Genomic DNA, 22,163 nt, shown 5'->3' on the forward strand with positions numbered 1-22,163 from the left:
TACCACTGAACCACCAGGGAAGAGCAAATCATACTAATGGTAATGTTAATTTAAAAGTGGTTTTAGGAGAAAACGTGACTTTGATCACATGAACAAATCTTGCTACTTTGGGGTTGGGAAACTTCCTCTATAAAGGGCTAGGTAGCAAATATTTTAGGTTGTGCAGGTCACTGGGTCTGTTGGGTCTACAGGGGAACAGCCTTTTACTGTGCTTCACAGATGGCACCTTTTTTACAGACACCATGAAGGTCAGACCCTGCACCGAGGGCGTCCGTCAGGGCCACTTTCCAGAGCGTCGGCTCGCTCTGCGTCCCCTGCCACGTCTCGGCGACTTGCACAGGGCTGCAGGCTTTTCTCGTCGTTTCTGCACTTGTCATAGGGGCCAGCGATCAGCAACTCACCGAAGGCTCGCGTGTTTAGTGACATAAAGTATTTCAAATCAAGTATATACTGTTGTTGTTTTTCTTTTTCAATATAACACTATGCTTTGGAACTGTGGTGTTGGAGAAGACTCTTGAGAGTCCCTTGGACTACAAGCAGATCCAACCAGTCCATTCTAAAGGAGCTCAGTCCCTGGTGTTCATTGGAAGGACTGATGCTGAAGCTGAAACTCCAATACTTTGGCCACCTGATGTGGAGGGCTGACTCATCTGAAAAGACCCTGATGCTGGGTAAGATTGAGGGCAGGAGGAGAAGGGGATGACAGAGGATGAGATGGTTGGATGGCATCACCAACTCAATGGACACGAGTTTGGGCAAACTCCAGGAGTTGGTGATGGACAGGGAGGCCTGGTGTGCTGCGGTTCATGGGGTCGCAAAGAGTCGGACACAACTGAGCAACTGAACTGAACTGATAGCACGCTTAAATATTACAGACCACAGTATAGCATAAACATAACTTCCATATGCACTGGGAAACCAAAAAATTTATGTGACTGGCTTTATTGTGGTATTTGCTTTATTGCAGTGGTCTGGAACCAAACCCACAGTATCTGCAAGGTAATGGGACTTCCCTGATGGCTCAGTGAATCCGCCTGCAAGGCAGGAGATGTGCATTCACTCCTTCGGTCAGGAAGCTCCCTTAGAAAAGGAAATAGCAACCCTCTGCAGTATTCTTGCCTGGAAAATCCCATAGACAGAGGAGCCTGGCGGGCTACGGTCCATAGGGTCGCAAAGAGTCGGATACGACTGAGGGACTGAGCATACGTGTGCGCACCCACACATGCCTGGACTCCACTCTGCCTTTGTTCCGGTAACGCAGCTGCAGGCTGTATGTACACAGGCCCATTTGTGTGCCAATAAAGCTTAACTTACAAACACAGGCTGTGAACCAGATGTGGTTCATGGGCCACGCTCTGCTGACGCTCAGACTACATATCCTGGAATCGAGCAGCCACTCTTGAATTCTGGAAATGCAGTAAGACTGTCTACTAACTTCAAAAAAGCATCCAGTGGTCCAGCTGAACAGAAACTTGCTGAGGGCAGTGAGCCTGGAACAGAGCGAGCTCACGGCAGAGATGAATCTCAGTCTGAAGGATGGAGGAGGAAACCGAAACCTGTGTGTGGGCAGTGTGTGCTCTGCGGCTTGCCAGAGCCACCAGCGGGGCAAGAAACCATCTTCTCTGCCTAGACGTTTTGTTTTGCCACATCCCAGGACCATCTACCACCCAGTGTCCGGGGGGATCAACACCCTTCCATCCATCCGGAACAGGTGACGGGTTTTGTGGAGGGGTAGGGCACAGGCACCACGTAAGCTAATAGAGCCCCCTGGGACGCTACCTCTTTGCAGATGGCTGTCCTCCCGCTGCACTTGGGCTGCTGGTAGGTTTTGGGGAGCGCCCGGTAGCTGGATCCGATGCGCTTGCACGAAGCATAGTCGATTTCCCGGCTTATTCCGTCCCCGGATCTGTCATTCATGGGCGGGGCGAAGGACAGCTCTTTCACCCCCAGGAAGGACTTGAACTGTGCAAAGAGCTCTGGAAATTTCCTTCAGAAACAAAGACAAATGGGATGGGGGGAGGGAGGGATTAATCAAGAGTTTGGGATTAGCAGATACACACTGCTATACATAAAACAGATGAACGACAAGGTCCTACTATATATATAGCACAGGAACTACATTCAGTAATCTGTAATAATCTATAATAGAAAAGAATCTGAGAAAAAAATAAACATACGTATAACTGAATCACTTTGCTGTACACCAGATCTAACATGAGATTGTAAATCAACTACACTTCAATTGAAAAAAAAAAAGCCTAAGCACCTTCCTCGGGATCCAGTGGTTGGTAGTCCACCTGCCAAAGCGGGGCAGGTGGGTTTGATCCTTGCTCTGGGAAGATCCTACACACTGCAGAGCAACTACTGAGCTCTTGAGCCCTAGAGTCCATGCTCCGCAACAAGAGAAGCCAAGCACCGCAACTAGAGAGGAGCCCCCCACTTGCTCCAACTAGAGAAAGCCTGTGCTCAGCAGTGAAGACCCAGCACAGCCCCTAAAAAATTAAGAAAAAAAAAAGAAAGAAAGACAAATGGTAAGTCAACCTCCTGAGGGCCTTCTGAGAACGATCCAGAGATATCAGAATGGCTTCGTGCGGATGCAGGTATGAACAATGGCCAGAACCAACTTCAGAAAGGAGGGGTGAGAGGCAGAACTAGCATCCAACGTGGTAGTCATCGTGTGTGTGACTCCCCCCAATCCCTCTGTCACCAACCAGGCCCCACCACTCGCGGGACGTCCTTGAAGCACCCAAGATAAGACTGGCCCAGGCTGGCAGAAGCTGGAGTCAGCGATGTGCCTTGACTGGAAGGGGCCGAGCACCAGGCCAGGGGCTGGCAAACCAGTCAACCTGCCAGGCCTATCTGTAGATAGTTTCACCGGTGGATGGTCACATCCATTCCCTTAGTATTTCCTTGTGCATATTTGCTTGTGGATGATGGTGGCAGAAGCTGGGTGGTCGTGACGCTTGGTCCTTGACAGAAAAAGTCTGCTTCCCTGCTCCCTCATGAGAAAGACCCTCTCCCTGGACAAATTCTCAGGAATCGTAACAGAATGGTCGTGCATGTCGACAGGAAGATTTTAAGGCAACTGACCCCCAGCGTCATCTGGCTTGTTTAAATGAATATCATATTCTACAGAAAGGGCGCAGGCATGCTGACAGCCGGTGTGGTGATTCTGCCCCGTGACTAAGTCAAGCAGTCTCCCCTCCTTAACTGTGTGCTCCAAGGTGGCCATCTGCTGTAGCCCACCTTTAAGGACCGCCTCCCCCACCCCCAACTTGGCTCACAAGAAAAGCCCACAGGGCAATGGAAATGCAGGCAAGGAAGATGACAACATCAGAGCATAGGATGTCCAAGGTCACGGCGGGACAAACCACTCTGAAGGGTGGCGACCCTGCACCTCCAACTCCGGCCACACCATCACTGGGGAACAGCTCTCCGGACCACTGCATGCGGCCGCCCCCAATGTGCAAACCCAGAAAGCAGTTCACACATGCAGAGAGAGGCCTCCTGGGGGAGGGATGTGACACGAACAGTAACTCAGCTGGGCACCAGATCCAGATGAGCGAGCAGGGGGCTTCCTTGGTGGCTCAGTGGGTAAAGAACCTGCCTGCCGATGCCGGAGACATGGCTTCAGTCCCTGAATCTAGGAAGACCCCACCTGCCGCTGAGCAACTAAGCCCTTACACCACAGCTACTGAGGCTGCGAGCTGCAACCATCGCGCCCACACGCCGTGACTACCGACGCCTGAAGCCCTCGAGCCTGCACTCTGCAGGAAGAGCAGGCGCTGCGATGAAAAGCCTGAGCACCACAACCAGAGCAGTCCCTGCGCCCTGCAACTAGAGAAAAGCCCGCCCCGCGGCAAAGGCCCAGCACAGCCAAACATAAATAAATAAAACTGAAAAAAAAACCCAAAAGAACCAGCCACGTTTTAGCTGAGACGTGTGTGATGCGGCCATCCTGTTCTGGGCAGCGTTCCAGAGCGTTAACAGATCTTCAGCAGGCCCAGAAAGTTAACCCGAAGGAAAGGACCAGCCTGATGTGTGCACTCTCAGAACCACCACAGAAGCACCTCCTGATGACTCTAACTGGACCTCTGAGTATCCCAGTCCAAGAGCATGACCTCTGCACCAACCACAGGGAGCAACCGAGACAAATGTCCAACGAAACAGACCCTGCTGAGAAACTCACGATACATACAAGTAAAGGAACACTGTGCAGTCACTAAAAGTGATTACGTGGGTCTAAGAATTGCTGAGTTTAAAAAAAAGAGAGAAGGCTGCAGGCCAGCCTGACAGTGTGGTGCCAATGGCGTGAAACTCAGCAGCCACACTCAGGCCTAGAGATCAGAGGGGGAGCGAGGGGCCGGCTTCAGGCCTAGAGAACAGAGGGCGAAGAGTGAGGGGCCGGCTTCCAGGTCTAGAGAACAGAGGGGGAGCGAGGGGCCAGCTTCCAGGTCTAGAGAACAAGGGTGAGTGAGGGGCTGGCTTCAGTCTAGGGAACAGAGCGGGAGTGAGAGGAGAGCTTCCAGGTCTAGAGAACAGAGGGCGAAGAGTGAGGGGCCGCTTCAGGTCTAGAGAACAGAGGGCGAAGAGTGAGGGGCCGGCTTCCAGGTCTGATCCCCCTGAGCTTGCCCACCACCACACAATGCCTCTTTTATGAGAGCCTGCCCCGGGGAAAGGAAGAGCTATCCACTCAGGCCTCAGTTTCCTCAGCTGTAAAATGTACTGAGAAGCAGCGAATGCATTTACATTCTTGACTTCGTAGGCTATAAAAAAACTGGTCGCCTTTTCAGTTTCTAACTGGTCCTGATGTGAAAGGAAAGCAACTCATGACCCTGGCACTGTAATAAATGTTGCTGAGACGCTCTATCCTGCAACTTGCAGTGAGTGAATAAACCACAGAAAGAGAGGAAACCTTTGCCTCCTGATGGACAGAGGGACGTGGGGGGACCGTGAAGATGCATTTGGCAAAGTGCAGCCCTGCCACAGGGATGCCGACGCAGACATGGTCAAGAATAGACCTGGAGAGAGAACCTAGACGTGAAGCGAGACCTACAGCCATACCAGAAACAAAACCCAGGCCAGTTTTGTGTTCGGAGTAGGAGCCTGAGCTGTGTGTCTGTGGTGTCGGCCTGGGTTGGCTGCATCGTAATCAGTGCAGAGGCGGTCCCCCCCTCAGCCGAGGGAGGGAGCATGACTGACATGGCACGTGGAGGGCTCCTGGAGGTTGGCAAAGGTCCATTTGTGACATGGGTTATGGGTACAAGGGATTGGCCTAAAAATGATTTTACCAAGCCATTCTTCAGTTACGTGGTTTCCTGGACCCGGGTTCTATTTTATGTTAAAAAGAAAAAAAATTTTTAAAGCTTTTTAAATTATTAGGAAGGCTCAGGTAGCTGCCCCCAGAGCCCGGCGGCCCCTGCAGTTGTCTTGGGACCTAAACAGGCAGGCTTCCCTGGTGACTCAGACGGTAAAGAATCCGCCTGCAATGCAGGAGGTGACCTGCGTTCGATCCCTGGGTCGGGAAGATTCCCCTGGAGAAGGGAATGGCTACCCACTCCAGTACTCTTGCCTGGAGCATCCCATGGCGAGAGGAGCCTGGTGGCTACAGTCCACGGGGTCACAACTCAGTGACTAACGCACACACACTGTGACAAAAAAGCATGTCGTGTGCAGTGAGGACTCACCATGTGTGAGATGTTAACAGTCTTCATGCAAAGCCCACTTGGAGCTTTTTGAAAAACTGCGTAGGTGTGTTTATAATCGCCTTTTGATAGCATGGAAACAGGCTCAGATGGGGCTCAGACCCAGGCTGGGCATGACCACGCTGGTGAGCAGGAAGCATGCTGGCAGCCAGCACACTGCCCTTCCCATACACGGCGCCCCCAGGCCCGCGCCAACCCCTCAAGCTGCCGGGCCCTGGGGCAGCTCACGCAGGGCAGCGGCACGGGATGGATGTGGGTCGGTGACTTGCTAACAGCACTTCTCCTAGGGCACCAGGGATGCTGACCAGTCATTTCATTCTTCCTGGTAATTTCGACAGAATTTTAAAAATCATAATGAATCTCCAGGGAATTATGCTAAGTGGAAAAAGTTGATCCTGAAAGGTTACACAACACACAGTGTATGACTCCACATAATTCTCTTGCCATGTAAGCTTCAGAGAAGAAGCCCAGGTTGAGGGGTTGCCAGGGGCCCGGGGCATAGGAGGGATATGGATCTGACTATCAAAGGCCAACACCAGCTTCCTTGCGGTTCTGAAGCTGCTCCGTACCTGGACAGTGGCAGTGGACACACCAGCCTTCACGGGTGATACAAGTGTACACATACACACACAAAATGGGAACAGGCACAGACGGGTGGGTATCTGAAAGCCAACACCCCGGTTGTGACACTGACTACAGATGTCACCATGGGGGACGCGCCCCAAAGTTCCGTGTTCTTCCTTACAGCTGCTGGTGCATCTATTGTGATGTCTGTAACAATTCCAACTTAAAAAAAATCGGAAAATAACGGATATACCGTTTTCCAAATACAACAGCCAAAAGATGGGTGAAAGGCAATTACGGAACAAAATCAAGAGGGGAGAAGTGCCACTCACCCTAGGAACGGGCCAACCAGCTGGAGGAGCTCAGAGCCGGACACCAGCTCCTGGTTGAAGAGGGCGATGCAGCGGAGGAAGTTCTCGTAGACCTCCTGGCTCTTCAGCACCCTGCGCACCTGCAGGGAGAGGGGGTCAGGGCCCCGCCGGCCGCACCCGCTCCCGAGCCCACTGGGCCTGACCCCACCAGGCGCACACGGAGCCACAAGCACGGGCTCTGGAGGGCGGCTGTGGTCTGCAGGGGACTGCTCTCCACTCACACAGCTCATGCCCAGAGCCAGCTCACTGGCTCTGCCCACAGACTCTGGGCAGGAAGCCCCTGGACGACCCCTGCTTCAGAGAAGCCATACAGCTTCTGAGCGGCAGACGTGTGCCCCCAAACGTGGCATGGGCTCTGAGCTCAGCCTTTCCCACGTGTTTCGCCACCTCCTGCCCACTGCCTGCCACTGGCCCCCTGCCACCTCCCCTCACTTCGACTGCTCAGATCCGAGCTGGGAGAGGCCAGCCTGGACCAGGCAAGGCCCGGAGGTCATTGGTCCCGCCGCTCACCTTGTCAAAGAAGGAGAACTCCTGCAGAGTCCCGTACTTGCCCACGGTGGCGACGGACAGGTCTTTGGTGCCACGGAGTTTCATCTTCTTCTGTGGAGAGAGAGTCCATGCCACGCACGCTCTGTGCATCTCACAGGTGGCCCGTGTCCATCTTTGTGAGAGTCACAGCATCGCCAACACGAGCTTTCCTGACAGGAACCGTCATCAGGTGCTGGCTGGCGGTCTGCCCAGGACCCCCATGGACGAACTTCCCAGGGCCACCCACCTTGGCCTCCAGGACTGAGTGCAGAGTGGAAGTCACACAACCACCCTGCCCACAATCTGGGATCTAAATCTCAGCAATTGAGCGCTTTTGCTGTCAGGCAGGGGCATCACAGAGTAAGAATGGCAAGGAGTCATGCCCGTAGATACAGTATCAGAAACTTCTCCTGCTGCTCCTCCCATGGGCTGTGACTGTGATTGGGGGTGGGTGGGGGATGGCGACGAGAAGATCCTGGGGAAATCTGGGTTTTTAATTGCTGTGAAGATTGTTCTCTCTAGGCTGGACTTGGACCTGAACTTGGCCACACTCCTGAGACATCAAGGATATTACCAAGCCATCTCCCAAACGCCTGAAGAATGATGAGCATGTGTCAAAAGGACACAAGAGCCAACCTAGAGGGGCCCTACTGGCCAGATCTGAGGCAGTTTAGAGTCAAGACAGACAATGATAGTCACAGATTATACTGCGCTTCCACTGCAAGGGGCATGGATGGGTTCGATGTCTGGTCTGGCAACTAAGATTCTGCATGCTGCAAGGCGCAGCCCAGAAAAACAAAGCAAAATAAGGCAAAAAAACACAAAAGAACATGATAGTAACAGATTATAACCTGAGTCCACGAAGACACACATTAAATAAACAGAGATGGAGAACAAGCTCTCCCTTCCAGTAGAAAGCCAACTAGCAAATACACAAGGGATGATGGAATAAGAAAATCACCATCACGGGTGAGGCGCACAACAGGAGAGGAACCTCAGAGCCTCTCACCCCTCGGCAGGGCACCTTGTGCAGTGACCAACCCGCACAGCTGTACATGGGCATCCTGCCCTGAAAGAGCTGTGAAGGTGAGAAGCAGCAGGCTGAGCAGTGTTTCCAGTTTATGCGGAAGGAGATGACACCACATCTCGCACAATCTCGTAAGCCAAGGGGAATAGGAGAACAGCCACCTTAGAGTCGCGCCGTCTTCCCAAGCCCCCAAGACAGTGAATTTCAAGCTGGACTAGGGCCTGGACTCAGCCTCCGCCCCAAGCCTGCTGCTCAGGGCCTCCGCACGCTGCTCCCCAGGCCATCTACAAAGAAGGCCAGGCTGCTGAGTGTCCACACACATGTCTAGGCGCACAGCTGACGGTTACCTTTGCTGGTGCAGACACGGGACGGAGGAGGGAGGGCCGGGAGCGCTTTTTGCTGTGCTCCAGATTCTTCTCATGCTCGCTCTTTTGAACACTGTTCATTTCGCATGGCCCATTTCCTGTGAACTAAGTACACAAACACAGGAGGTGATCAGCGCTGGTGAGACACAGCCGGACCCATCAGGGCTGGTTCTCAATGTACCTGAGCACAGGGAACCACTTGCGACTCAGCTCGCAACCCCAGTGAGCACTGTCTGCCACGGGCCAGGGGCCTGGTCCTAACGCGAGCCGAGCCTGGCTCTCAAGATGCTCACGTTTACTGCAGGAAGACCTGTGTACCCAGCTCACCACAGCTGCACGTTGTGAGACTGGGAGAAGGCTCATGGAAGGCCTAGAAGGACGAGGGTCCTGACAAGTGAGGGAGGGCTCAGCGGGGAGACACTGAAGTGGGGCCTTGGTGCGGGACTCACCCAGCAGACCACTGACAGGGTGTCTGCCTGTGTGGGTGCACCGCAGGAAGGAAAAGCATTTCAGGTGAGACGACCAGTATATGCAAAGCCCTGGCAGCAAGAGGAAGCTGCTGACGGCTGCCAGGTCACTCGCGGGCCTTCCAGCCAAGTCTGTGTTCTTTCCTATGAATGAGAAAATGCATCCTGGAGGCCATGTCACCATGGGTGGCGGGCGGGGGCGAGGGGGGGCAGGGGAGGATGCTCACTGCTGGTTCTCTGCACCAAGCACTGATTAACAGGTCAGGGTGCTGGCAATATTTATGAAGAATGGTTCTGGAAGAATCTAGTCAGCATTTGTTATCTGTATGGAAGTCCAGGCAAGGGAGAAGGTGGATAGACTGTAGCTCTTCTGCGGGGCTAGGCTGCAGAGGCACAGAGCAGTCACCCCCCCACCCCACCATGGGGCCTTTATGCAGAGACACCACACGAAGGGGTGGCTGGGTGCATAAATCGTGCTGCCTCCAAACAAAACACAGGCAAACGTCAGCTATGAGTCAGCTCTGTGTTGCTGCTAGGGTCAGGCATATCTGATACATTGCTATTCCAAACAGGAAAAAACCCCTAGGGGCATGCTCGAACAAACAGGATGCCATTTTTTTTTTTTTTAAAGGATAAACATTTGTTTGCACTCAGAGGTTTCTGGAAAGATATATAAGACATTTGTAAGTTTAACTCTGAAGAGAATGACTGGGAAACTGAGGCAAGAAAGAGGGAAATTTACTTTTCATAGCTGATGCTCTCATTAACGCTTTTTTTCCATGAGCATGCACTATTTTTATATAAATAATTACAATGATAAAGATCTACTACTTAACTATGGATATAGTCAAAGCTATGATTTTTCCAGTAGTCATGTACAGATGTGAGAGTTAGACCATAAAGAAGGCTGAGTGCTGAAGAATTGATGCTTTCGAACTGTGGCGCTGGAGAAGATTCTTGAGAGTCCCTTGGACAGCAAGGAGATCAAACCAGTCAATCCTAAAGGAAATCAACTCTGAATACTCACTGGAAGGACAAATGCTAAAGCTGAATCTCCAGTACTTTGGCTGCCTGATGCAAAGAGCTGACTCATTGGAAAACTCCGATGCTGGGAAAGATTGAAGGCAAAAGGAGAAGGGGGCAACAGAGGATGAGATGGTTGGAGGCATCACCAACTCAATGGACATGTGTTTGAGCAAACTCTGGGATACAGTGGAGGACAGAGGAGCCTGGCATGCTATAGTCCATGGGGTCGCAAAGCCTGTCCCTGTCAACAAAGTCTGTCCTTGTCCCTTAGGGGATAAAATTTCTTTGGAGGAGTAGTTATCCAAAGATTTAAGACTACTCCAAGAAGCTAAAGTAAAAAAATCCTCAACTGGTATCTGCCGTAGATCCCAGAACTGGTGCGAACATCGCTTCTTAGAGGGGGGACAGAATGACATGCTGAGTAGGACTTGGTGGCGGGGGTGGGCCGAGTGGGGAGTGAGGGGGATACCCACTGCTCGCCTGGCCAAGATCACCCAGCTGGAAAGCAAGCTCAGTATCACCAATCTTCCCCTAACAGTTCAGACAGTTCTTAGGTTTCAGTTAAATGTCCCAGTGTGCAAATGCCTGAGGCAGAAGGCCCCCAGAAACCATTTAGGCAGGGGCTGGCTCAGTTTGTGTTTGTCAATAAAGTTTTACTGGCACACAGCCACGCCCACTAACTGATGGAAGGCCTGTGGTTGCTTTCCCGCCACCACAGCAGAGCTGCGCCCTTGCCACAGAGACTGTGCGGTCTGCAAAGCCTAAGACACTCACTGTTAGGCCCTTAACAGGAAAACTGCTGAGCCCCAATCTAGGCCAAATAGTCGAGTTTAATTAGGACAATATCCAATTTTACCTTTGATTTCTTTCTCCTACCGTTTTAGTGGAAACATAAATGTAAGATCATTTTATAAGATGAATTATATATACATATGAGTATTTTAATAATTTTTAAAAGTTGATGAAATCTTTTAAAAAGCACAAACAGCTCTAATCACCCAACGTACACTTCAAAAAACACTGCTGGACTGATAACAAATACCATTTAATGAAACTGAGTAGGCGCTTTTCTGAGGGATGCTTATCTCAAGGTGGGCTTTGTCAGAGTCCAGCTCGGTAAATGCCAAGTTGTGTCCGCCAGGGGGTGCTGCGACCACAGCCCTCAGAGAACAAGAGGCTCTACTCACCCCTCACAGAGACGCAACAAGATAACTCAGGAACCAAGGCCTGCAGACTTCATGTGAGCTGGGTAGACGGCCAGCGTAACCAGTTACCAAGCATCTGCTGTGCACCGTCCCACAACTCCAGTACACGGGGCTTCCCACCCACCCCTGCTGGTCTGATGGCTGCTCCGCCAAGGCAGGACCCTGCTTTGCAGCCCTGGGCTCACCAGGGCCAGACACTGTGCTTAGGAAACTTCCAGCTGGCCTGGGGACAGACATTCTCAGCACATTTAGATGAGGGAGCTGAGGGATGAGGAGGTGACCTGCCAGGCTTCTGCAGAAAGGAGGGGACAAAGTGAGACATGGACCACGTATGTAATTCAGAGCCCTATTCTAGGTGCTGCACCCCCACCTCCTAAGTGGGGGCTACGCTCTTGAGCCTCCCGAGCAGAGCATGTCCTCCAGAATGGTGAGAGATGGCCAGAGACTCAGGTAGGCCTTTCCTTCCTGAAGCCACAGGGTAGGCTGCCCCTGGACCACAGGCGCGGACAGCAACGGCTCTGGGAAGGCCACTGGAGGATGCCGCTGGGCACACATCCCTGCAGGACGGTTCAGAAGAGAACCGCCAACACCTGGGTCAGAGCTGCGATTCCAGACCCAGATCCAAGAGGATGAGACCCAAAGACTATCCACCAAGTGTACGAGGGAGCAACAAAGGCTTCAAAGCAGGGGGCACGATACAGCTCGAGTTCCCGGGACACAGAGGCCCAAGTGCCCACAACCTTGGGCTGAGCCAACAAAAGAAGGGTATGCAGTGGGAAGGAGGTGCCGAGATCCCTCTGCTCCTCGGCCACGTGGCCCCGGGAGCCAGTTAGGAGGATCGGTCATGAGCCAGTTAGGGAGGTCTCTGATGAGCAGGAACATGCACAGAGAAGGAAGATGGCAATGAAGCTGCGACTGCGAAGGGCATTATTTGGGAACACAGAGTAAAAAACAAGTCAGGATTCTGAAGTTCAGAGAGATACATGATGCAGACAGTGGGCTTAAAGAAGCAAGTCAGACTCGAGGGTAGGGCCATAAGGAGGCAGCCAGGCTGAGAGGCCCAGTGTACATGTGAGTTCTCTGTCCCTGGGGGATCTAGACAGGGGCTTTGTTTCCCCGACCCGCCCAGGCATTCCCCAAGGGCTTCCGGCAGGCCAGGCAGCAGGCTGGTGCGGGAGATGGGACGACCAGCCTGGATTCTAGGCTGGATTTTCCAACACAACCATAGCAGCGCTTTCCAAAGCACTGAGTATAAGCTGGGCCCTGCGAGAAGCACTTGAAGGACAATACCTCAGTCCCGCCCTGAGCAGGAGGGGTGGTCAGTTCCACATAAGAGAGAAGGCAATGAAGCCTGGGAGGTGACATGGCCAGCTCAAGGCCCCCTGCAGCACCCAGAGCCCAAGGAGGTCCGGGCTGTGCGCTCACTGGGCTCAGTCCAGCCCCCAGGACACCCGAGACTCCAAGAGGGTGGGCAGGACTGGCCACAGCTCTGACTTGACGTCAGCCCCATAGACAGGCACAGAACTCTCTGTGCCACAGAGCCAGCTTCTCTGGCTCAGTCAGGAAGTGTTTCTGCGTGGAAACTCTACTCTAAGGGATGGTGCTCTGTGTCCTGGAGACAGTAACATGGGGATGAGCCCCAGGCTGCACACCCGAAGTCCACCTGATCAACCAAGAGTCTTGAATGGCATCCAAACTCGGACTGTTGTTGCCCTGTGAGCCCCTTCCTGCGAGACCTGCTGTCCTGCAGCCCCGTGCCCCCACCGCACCCTCACTCTAGAAGCAGACCTGGGAGAGGCGGTGGTGATGCAGGAGGATGGGAGGGGGACTCTCTGTGCTCACCCCCAAGCTGCCGTCAAGGGCAAAGAGAACGAGTGGAGAGAGGAAATGGGACACTCATCAACCTTCGAATAGAGGGGGCTTCCTCAACCTCAGGCTGCTTACGAAAAGCCCCCAGCTCGCATCACACTTGTGGTGAAAGACCAAAGCTTTTCCTCTAAGATCAGGAGCGAGACATGGACGCCTGCTCTCACCACTTCTAATCCACACAATACTGGAAGTTCTATCAGAGCAACTGGGCCAAAAAAGGAAACAAAAGGCACACAAACTGGAAAAACTATATTATTAGCAAATCCTAGGGAATCCCCGAAAACTATCAAAGCAAACAAACGGGTTCAGCCAAGTTGCAGCATACAAAATCAACACGAAAAAGCGGTGGTGTTCTACACATGAGCAATGAATAGTCCAGAAGCAAAATTAAGAGAACAATGGCAGGACTTCCCTGGTGGCTCAGTGGTCAAGAATTGTTCCCTGATCCGGGAAGATCCCACATGCCTCGGAGCAACTATTAAGCCTGTGCTCTGGAGCCAGGGAGTCTAAACTACTGAGCCTACATGCCGTAACTATGGAAGCCGGCATGCCTAGAGCCTGTGCTCCACAAGAGAAGCCACCACAATGAGAAGCCCGTGCAAAACTAGAGTGGCCTCCACTCTCCACATCTAGAGAAAAGCCCGAGCAGCAAGAAGACCCAGCACAGACAAAAATAATCAATCACTCAATCAAGTTATACACAAAAAAATTCCATGACAACAAAGAGGATAAAGTGTTTGGAAATAAATTTAATCAAAGGGGTCAAGACTTACACAGTGGGGGAAAAAAAATATGAAACACTACTGAGAGAAATTAAACATTTAAATAAAGGGAGAAATGCTGCCTATTTGTTGGGTAGAGGACTTAATCTTGTTAGGATGGCAATACTCCCCCAAACAGTTGGAAGGTTCAATACAATCACTTTCAAACTCCCAATGGTCTTTTTTGCTAGAATGGAAAATCCAATCTTTAAATTCATACAGAACTGCAATGGGCCTTGACTTGTCAAAACAATCCTGAAAAAGAACCAAATTGGGGGACTCACACTTCCTGATTTTAAACTTATTACAAAGCTACAGTAATCAAGACGATGTGGTGCTGGCCAAAGACAAACGTGGAGATCAACGGATTAGAACTCAGAGTCCAGAAATAAACCCATAATACTGGCCATCTGATTTCTGACAAGAGTGCCAAGACTATACAATGGGAAGAGAACAATTTCCCTCAACAAACCAGACTGGACCCCTACCTCACACCATATACAAACATTAACTCAAACTGGATCACCGACCCAAACATTAGAGCTAAAACTATACAAGTATTAGAAGGAAACTCAGTAGTAAACCTTCATGACCTCAGAATTAGCAACAGATTCTCAGATTTGACAGTGAAAGCATGGGCGACGGAAGGAAAAAAACAGGTAACGGGACCCGACCAAAGGACACGAACAAGAAAGCGAAAAGACAGCCTACGGAATAGAGAAAAGTATCTGATAAGGACTGATGACAAGAGTATATAAAGAACCCTTAAAACCCAACAACCAGGAGACAAACGAAGACTGTGCAAAGGACTTGAAAAGGCAGTTCTCCAAAGGTGAACAGATGGCCAGTAAGCACACGAAATGCTCAGTATCATGAGTCAGCAGGGAAACGCAAATTACAATTATTAACGAGATACCATTTCATGCCAACTCAAAGACTATCTTTTTTTTTTTTTTTTAAAAAAAGGAAATCTTGAGCATTGGTGATGATGTGGAAACTGACACCTGAGTATACTGCCAGTGTGAGCGGAAAATGGTTTAGCCACTGTGGAAAGCAGTCTGGCAGTTTCTTAAAAGTTAAACATACAGTTACCATATGACTCAGCAATTTCACTCCGAGGTACAGACAATGGCACCTCACGCCAGTGCTCTTGCCTGGAGAATCCCAGGGATGGGGGAGCCTGGTGGGCTGCCATCTATGGGGTCACACAGAGTCAGACATGACTGAAGCGACTCAGCAGCAGCAGCAGCAGCAGCAACCTGCTGCAGACAGAGAAGGTGATGGCACCCCACTCCAGTACTCTTGCCTGGAAAATCCCATGGATGGAGGAGCCTGGTGGGCTGCAGTCCATGGGGTCGCGAAGAGTCAGACACGACTGAGCGACTTCACTTTCACTTTCCACTTTCATGCATTGGAGAAGGAAATGGCAACCCACTCCAGCGCTCTTGCCTGGAGAATCCCAGGGACGGGGGAGCCTGGTGGGCTGCCATCTATGGGGTCGCACAGAGTTGGACACGACTGAAGCGACTCAGCAGCAGCAGCAGGTACAGACAAAGAACCGAACACACGTGTTCAAGCAAAACCTTATACATGTGTGTTCACAGCAGCACTATTCACAGTGACCAAAGCTGGCAACAACCCAAGTGTCCATCAATGGACAACAGATGAGCAACTGGGATCCAGCCACACGATGGGATTATTATTCGGCCACTGAAGTGCTCAAGTGCTGACACATCATGGATGAAGCTTCAAATCATGATGCTGAGTGAAAAGAAGCCACGTGCCAAAGGCCACATGCCGTGTGATCCCATCTACCAATGCATGAAACGTCCAGAACAGGCGAATCCACAGAGACAGAAAGCAGACTGGTGGCTGCCGGGGCCTCAGGAGGAGAGGATGGGGAGTGACTGCTAACAGGACGACGCTTCCTTCTGGGGCGCTGGGAACGTTCTGCAACCAGACACAGGTGACGGCTGCACAACACTATAAAAACCCTAACACTACTGAACTGTACATTTTAAAACGGTGAACGTTTTGTTACGTGAACTCTCCTTCAATTTTTTTCTGAAACCTGTTAAGTTCGCAAGAAAAGAAAAAGAAGAGGAGGAAATGGAAAAGGCAGCTTGGCAGGCCTTAGGCCTCAGCAGAGAGGGAAAGGCTGACGGTGCAGTCTGCGCTCCCGAACTCCCCATCCCAGGCCCCTCTTCCGCTCCCAGGTCTATGCCCCCACCCAGGCACTGCTGAGCCTCAGCCCTCGTCCACCCGGTCCCTCCGCACAGGCAGGCAGTGAGCCTGACCCCTCCTGCACCACAGGGCCCGGTTACGGGCAGGTCTCCATTGGAAGACACTGTGCCCCCCACCCGCTGCTCTCGGTCCAGAGAAGCCCTCCGGAGGACCTGCTCCCGGTCAATGAGGGCGTGGAGCCTGCACTCGGGGCCCATGGGCGGCTGCACTGGGTGTGGCTTTGGGGGAAAGCTAGTGTCTCTGGGGAGTGGATAAACCCGGCCTGGCCTGAAGGCTGCACTGAGGTGTGGGGTTCTGGCTGGGAACGTCGCCCCAGACGGGGGTGGGTGCTCTGTACTCACCAGGGACCGCTTGGCTTCAGGCAGGAACTGTCCAAACTCGGAGAGCAGGTCCTCCTGGCCGCGGAAGAGGTTGGCCACCTCAGTAAACACCTCCTCTTCAGACATGCCTCGGAAGGGACGGCCCTTCGTGCTCAGCTGCTCCTTCTGTCGATTTTCAGGAAAAGGAAAACAAGTCGTTAGCCAAGGAGCCAGGAGACACCCTAGGCTGGGACATTCAGGCATCCCATCGTGGAGGAGAGAGGGATGATTCATGAAAGACAGACTCGGCGGGCAGAGCCCCTGACTGCTACCACCAGGAGAGAGGGGCCCAGCCCGCTGCCACCTCAGGTTACTCCCCAACCACTCCCCTTCCACCGGCTCTGGAGAATAGCCCTGTGTGCTTGCATCTTGACCCTGCTGCACAACTTGGCCTGAGCCCCAGCCATGGATGGGGTCAGAGCTGGGAGCGTGGAGGCAATGTGGGAGAGACAAGGTCAGGGAAGGGCCCTGCCCCAGCCCTCAAGCAGCACTGCTGAGCAAAGGCTGGGGAAGGGCAAGGTCAACGGCGAACTCACAGTGCTCCCAAGGGCAAGGGGACTCGTCCTGCTGGGCAGGGGAAATAAGCTAGCGGTGGATCTGGAAGAGGCAGAGGGCGAAGGACAGGAAGGGCCTGCACGTTAAGGGACTTGTTCTTCCAGGGTCACCAAGGCCCCAGAAGGGAGATGGCTTGACCTGGAGCTTAAGACAACAGGATGAAGACCAGAGGGGTTGCAGGTTGGGAGGGCAGGAAGAGGCGAGGAGAACGCAAGTCGGCCATCAGAAGTCAGTCCTTGGACTTCCATGTTGGCGCTGTGGTAAGAACCCGCCTGCCAATGCAGGAGACGGCTTTGATCCCTGACCTGGGAAGACCCTACGTGAGGTCTGTGCGGCACACCACTGAAGCTGGCGTGCCTGCAGACTATGCTCCGGAACGAGAGGAGCCACCATGATGAGAAGCCAGCGCACCGCCTTTAGAGAGCAGCCTCCGCTCACACAACTGGAGAAAGCCTGGGCACAGCATCGAAAACCAGATGGGAGAGCGGGTCACGAGGGAGGGGAGGGGACGCGTATATACCTATGGCTGATTCGTGTTGACACTCGGCAGAAAACAACAAAATTCCGTAAAGCAATTTTCCTTCAATTAAAATAAAAAGTAAAAAGACAAAAAAACCCAGTAGCCAAAAAAAAAAAAAAAAAAAGAAAAAAGAAGAGTGAATTAAAAAAAAGTTAGTCCCTATCAACTTCACAGCCAGAACATGACAGAGCAAGCAGCACGACAAGGCTTCGACATCCCCCGCCGGAGCTGCAGAGGGGGAGAGACAGGAATGGGAGCCCTCGGCTCGCCCTCCCCTCTCGGCCCGCTCCACTCCTCGAGGAGAGGTACTTTCCAAATCCTGGCACACAGAGCACCCAGCTAGGAGGGAGGAAAAACTGCCTCCACCCTACCCTGCCCCAAGTCACCGGGACACTTGAAGACCAAAGGAAAAAACAGGCAAAGATCACTCAGCTCAGAGAACAAATACAAATCATTCCTATGCAGACAAAACAGTGATCAGACTAAGTGATGTTTGAAGAAATACAATTTAAAACAGCATCACAGCAGGTGGCTCCATGGTAAAGAACTCGCCTGCCAATGCAGGAGACTCAAGAGGCTAGGATTCAATACCTGGGTGGGGAAGATTCCCTGGAGGAGGAAATGGCAACCCAGCTTCAGTATTCTTGTCTGGAGAATTCTATGGACAGAGGTGCCTGGTGAGCTACAGTCCATTGGGTCACCAAGAGTCGGACACAACTGAGCGCCCACAACACGGTGAGAGCATTTTTGCTCATCAGATTGGGCGAGTGATGGTGATCTCTGTGCAGGCGGTGGGGAGCTGGGCGCTCTCATTACAAGGTGCAAAGAAAGCCTGGTGCCACTGGCAGAGGGAAGCCTGGCGCCATCTACGATCATGTGACGGGGGCACACTCTCTGACACGGGGATGCGCCGCCTGTAAATTTTCCCGCAGGAAGAGTCAGCCATGCTCCAAGGCCTGTTTTAAACAGACATCTGTTTGGGACAAATGCTAAAGAATGATCTGAGCGTGCTGTGGATTCTGCATTTGCTAGTAAGACAGGATTTTGTCCAGGAGTAACAAGGGGTGAGTGTGGAGAAGTATACCTGGCTGAGCCAGGCCATGTGGGAAACGCACGCCACCTGACACGCACACAGCCTCCCTCAACTGTCAGGAGCCACCCTTCCAATCGGGGGCGACATCCTCCCATCGCATTTTAGGAAACTCCCTCCTGGTACCTCACAGTGACCCGCAGGCCGCAACCTTCCCCCTCCCATGTCCACAGGTGAACCTCAGGTCTTCTCCAAGGTCAAGTGTTACAATATTCACATCACGCTTAGCCATCAAACGAGTGTACGATGGTGCTACCAGTTTCTAGTAGGTGCCTATATATAAACATTTTTTTTTTGGCTGTGGTCTTTGTTGCTGCGCATGGGCATTCTCTAGCTGGGCATTCTCTAGCTTCTGCGAGCAGGGGCTCCTCTCTAGTTGCAGCACTTTGGCTTTTCACGTCAGTGGCTTCTCTTGTTGTGGACCACGCGGGCTTCTAAGGCGTGTGGGCTCAGCAGGTGTGGCACCCGGGCTTAACTGCCCTGAGGCATGTGAGATCTTCCCAGACCAGGGGTTGAACCTGTGTCCCCCGCACTGGCAGGCAGACTCTCAACCCCTGGACCACCAGAAAAGGCCCGGTACCTTTTTTTTGTCAGTGTGTGGCTGACACAGTTTTTGACTGTCGTGCCCTGAGCCCATTTCCCCAAAAGCCCTGTGGCCGGGGCGTATGTGCAGAGCGTGGTCACCCTGGCGGTGTCAGGGCAGAGCTGGCTGTGCCTGTCCAGGCACACGACCCATGTAGGAGGCTGTGTGAGGGAACCCACTCCCCTCCACTGACCTGAGGCAAGCACTGTGCTTCAATCAGTGACCTCAGTGAACCACGTTTAATTGGGTCAGCACCACCAGCTTTATAGCCATTTTATGGATTAGAACCCCAAGGTTCAGGGTGGTGAGCAAAAGGGCTCTGAAGGGCAGGGGTCACAGCTAAGGTCTGAATCAAGGCTCAACAGATTAAAAAAAAAAAAAGTAACATGTGGCTAAATTTACTCTAGAGCCCCTTTGGCCTCACAATGTCTTAAAAAAAATTCAAACCCAGACTCCCCTAGAGGTCCAGTGGTTAAGAATCTGCATGCCAATCCAGGGAACACAGGTTCGATCCCTGGTCCAGGAAGATTCTACATGCCGTGGGCCAACGAAGCCCACGGGTCGCAACTACTGAGCCCAAGCACCCTAAAGCCCGTGCTCTGCAACGAGAGAGGCCACTCAATGAGAGGCCCGTGCACCACAGCGAAGAGCAGCGCCCGCTCACCGCAACCCAAGAAAGCCCGAACGGCAACCAGGAACCAGGGCGGCCAAAGATAAATTACGTAAATTAAAAAAAAATCTGAGCCAGTGTTCTAAAATCAGAATAACTCACATAGAAATTCACACTGCCAGCTCCTCTTGAAGAAATGGATGGTCCCTGTTGCCAGGGTGCATACTGGAAAAGCTGGTGCCAGGCAGAACCTGGAGTGGAGGCCCAGGCGGCTGCATTTCCAACTGACTCCTGTGGCTGTGGCTGGAGAAGGCTGAGCTGTACCTTCCCCCTCACGCGCTCTCCAGATCAACCTGCAGCCCTTCGCTATGACCCTTGTTAAGTTAGTCTAACGTCTCTGCTCAATTCCCGTCAACAGAACAGATATCTCCTGGCCTTCCCTCTAATGATCCTTCTTGCCCCTGAGATGTTTGGACCCCACAGAATCTGTGAAAGACTCATAAACCCCCATGGTTGCAAACAGACCGGTGTTCAGAGCTGCCACGTGCAACCACCTCTCTGTGGGAAGCAGGAAGTTCTTGATGCTGTGCAAGGCTTGTGCAGACGCTGGACGTGAGGCTGCAGGGCCACGCATGACGTCAGCACCAGTGCCTGCAGACGTTTAGGCCGTCGAAGTAGCTCCACTGGGTTTGCAGGAAGCAAATGCTGTTCATCTCATCAACATTTACACGAAAAGGAGTCTCACTTCTTTATTTCTATTAAGGTTGGGCACAAGATTTCACTTTTAAAAGTGGGTCCTCGGGACTTCCCTGGTGGCCTAATTGCTAAGACTCCGTGCTCCCAAGGCAGGGGGCAGGGGTTCAATCCCTGGTCGGGGAACTAGATCCCACAAACCGCAACTAAAAAGTCTACATCGCAACTACATGCTACAACAAAGATCTACGACAGGGCGCAGCCAAATAAATAAATGAAAATAAACTTTCTTTTTTTAAATGGGTTCTGTTGGTTAGAAAAACAAAAAGCAGCAGAGACTCCATGTCTGCACACAGATGACATCTGAACTCCTTGCATGACACCAATGCCCCTTTGCCACTGGCCTGCCTGTACTCCCTGCCAATTTCCCTGAAGCCAGCTGCCTGCTCTGGCCCCTGGGCCTTTGCACAGGCCATGCCCAGCACCAAGAGACTGTGTCTTTCACCTGATGGTTCTGATTTGTTAAGATTCAACCTGAGGGTCTTCCCTAGGTCCAGTGGTTAAGAATCAAGAATCCCCGTTGTGATGCAGGGGACGCAGGTCTGATCCCTCGTCTAGGAACTAAGATCCCACCTGCCACAGAGTTAACCAAGCCTGCAGGCCGCAACTGGAGTCTGTGTGCGGCAGTGATAGATCCTACTGAAGACCGAGATCCAAGACCAAGTCCCAATGCAGCCAAGGTAATTAACTAAATATTAAAAGACATTCAACCTGAGTAGCCTCTCCCTGACCCCTCATGGGGTCAGCAACCTTCAGCGCTGACACACCTCTCCTTCGCGTAGCCCTAAACTGAATTCCTAGGCAACAGCAACCATTCGTCTCTGTTGACCCAGTACCTGGCGCAAGGCCCAGTTGTAATCAGCATAAATACAGGGTAGTTCTATTGTCTAAATAATAACTAAACCATTTTATAAAAGGAAGACTGTCTTCTTGGGGGGGGGGGTTCTTTAATCCTCTAATGTGTGTTTCCCAAAGAGGCTGCAGAGGTGCCTCAGGGAGCAAATTAGAAGCAGACCTACACAGAACACCAACAGGTACACTCCTGTTCACAGCAGCGCTATTCCCAGTGGCCATAAGGGGGAAGCCACCCAAGTGTCTGCTGACGGGTGAATGGAGAAAGAAAACGAGGCCAAGCCATACAATGCAATAATACTCTGCCTCAAAAAGAAGGCCATTCTGACACATGGTACAGCAGGGACAGGCCTTACGGGCATCACGCTAAACGAAACAAGCCAGTCAGAAGGACAGGTATGAAGCCACTCACAGGAGGCCCCGGCAGAGCCAGACTCAGAGACAGGAAGCAGAAGGGTGGGTGACAGGGGCTGGGGGAGGGATTCGGAAGGGGGAGTTCTAAGAGTTTAATGGGGACACAGTTTCAATTCAGGAAGATGAAAAAGTTCTGGAAATGCATGATGCCGATGGCTGCACAAGAGTGTGACTGTACAGTACTTAACACCACCGAATCATACACTTAAAAATGGTTAACTCTTACATATATACTCTACCACAGCAGAAAATAAAATTAACGCAGAAAAAAACCCCAGCTAATCAGAATTTTACA

At 52.1% G+C, this 22,163-nt stretch overlaps 1 protein-coding gene across 3 annotated transcripts in view; it reads right to left on the reverse strand.

The window, feature by feature from the left end:
* The window catches only part of SIN3B (SIN3 transcription regulator family member B), a 43,895-nt gene that overhangs the window by 12,289 nt on the left and 9,443 nt on the right, over window positions 1–22,163 (reverse strand). The window contains exons 5-9 of one of the 3 annotated variants that reach the window (XM_055541872.1): window positions 16,474–16,617; window positions 8,543–8,665; window positions 7,151–7,237; window positions 6,602–6,720; window positions 1,780–1,987 (exon numbers count right to left, since the gene is read on the reverse strand). In XM_055541872.1, the coding sequence (XP_055397847.1) occupies window positions 1,780–1,987; window positions 6,602–6,720; window positions 7,151–7,237; window positions 8,543–8,665; window positions 16,474–16,617 (681 nt within the window). Of the gene's footprint in view, window positions 1–1,779; window positions 1,988–6,601; window positions 6,721–7,150; window positions 7,241–8,542; window positions 8,666–16,473; window positions 16,618–22,163 lie in introns of all 3 variants that reach the window. The other 2 variants (XM_055541868.1, XM_055541876.1) reach the window with 2 other exon arrangements.

Source organism: Bubalus kerabau, chromosome 1, assembly GCF_029407905.1.
Source record: "Bubalus kerabau isolate K-KA32 ecotype Philippines breed swamp buffalo chromosome 1, PCC_UOA_SB_1v2, whole genome shotgun sequence".
Taxonomy (NCBI): domain Eukaryota; kingdom Metazoa; phylum Chordata; class Mammalia; order Artiodactyla; family Bovidae; genus Bubalus; species Bubalus kerabau.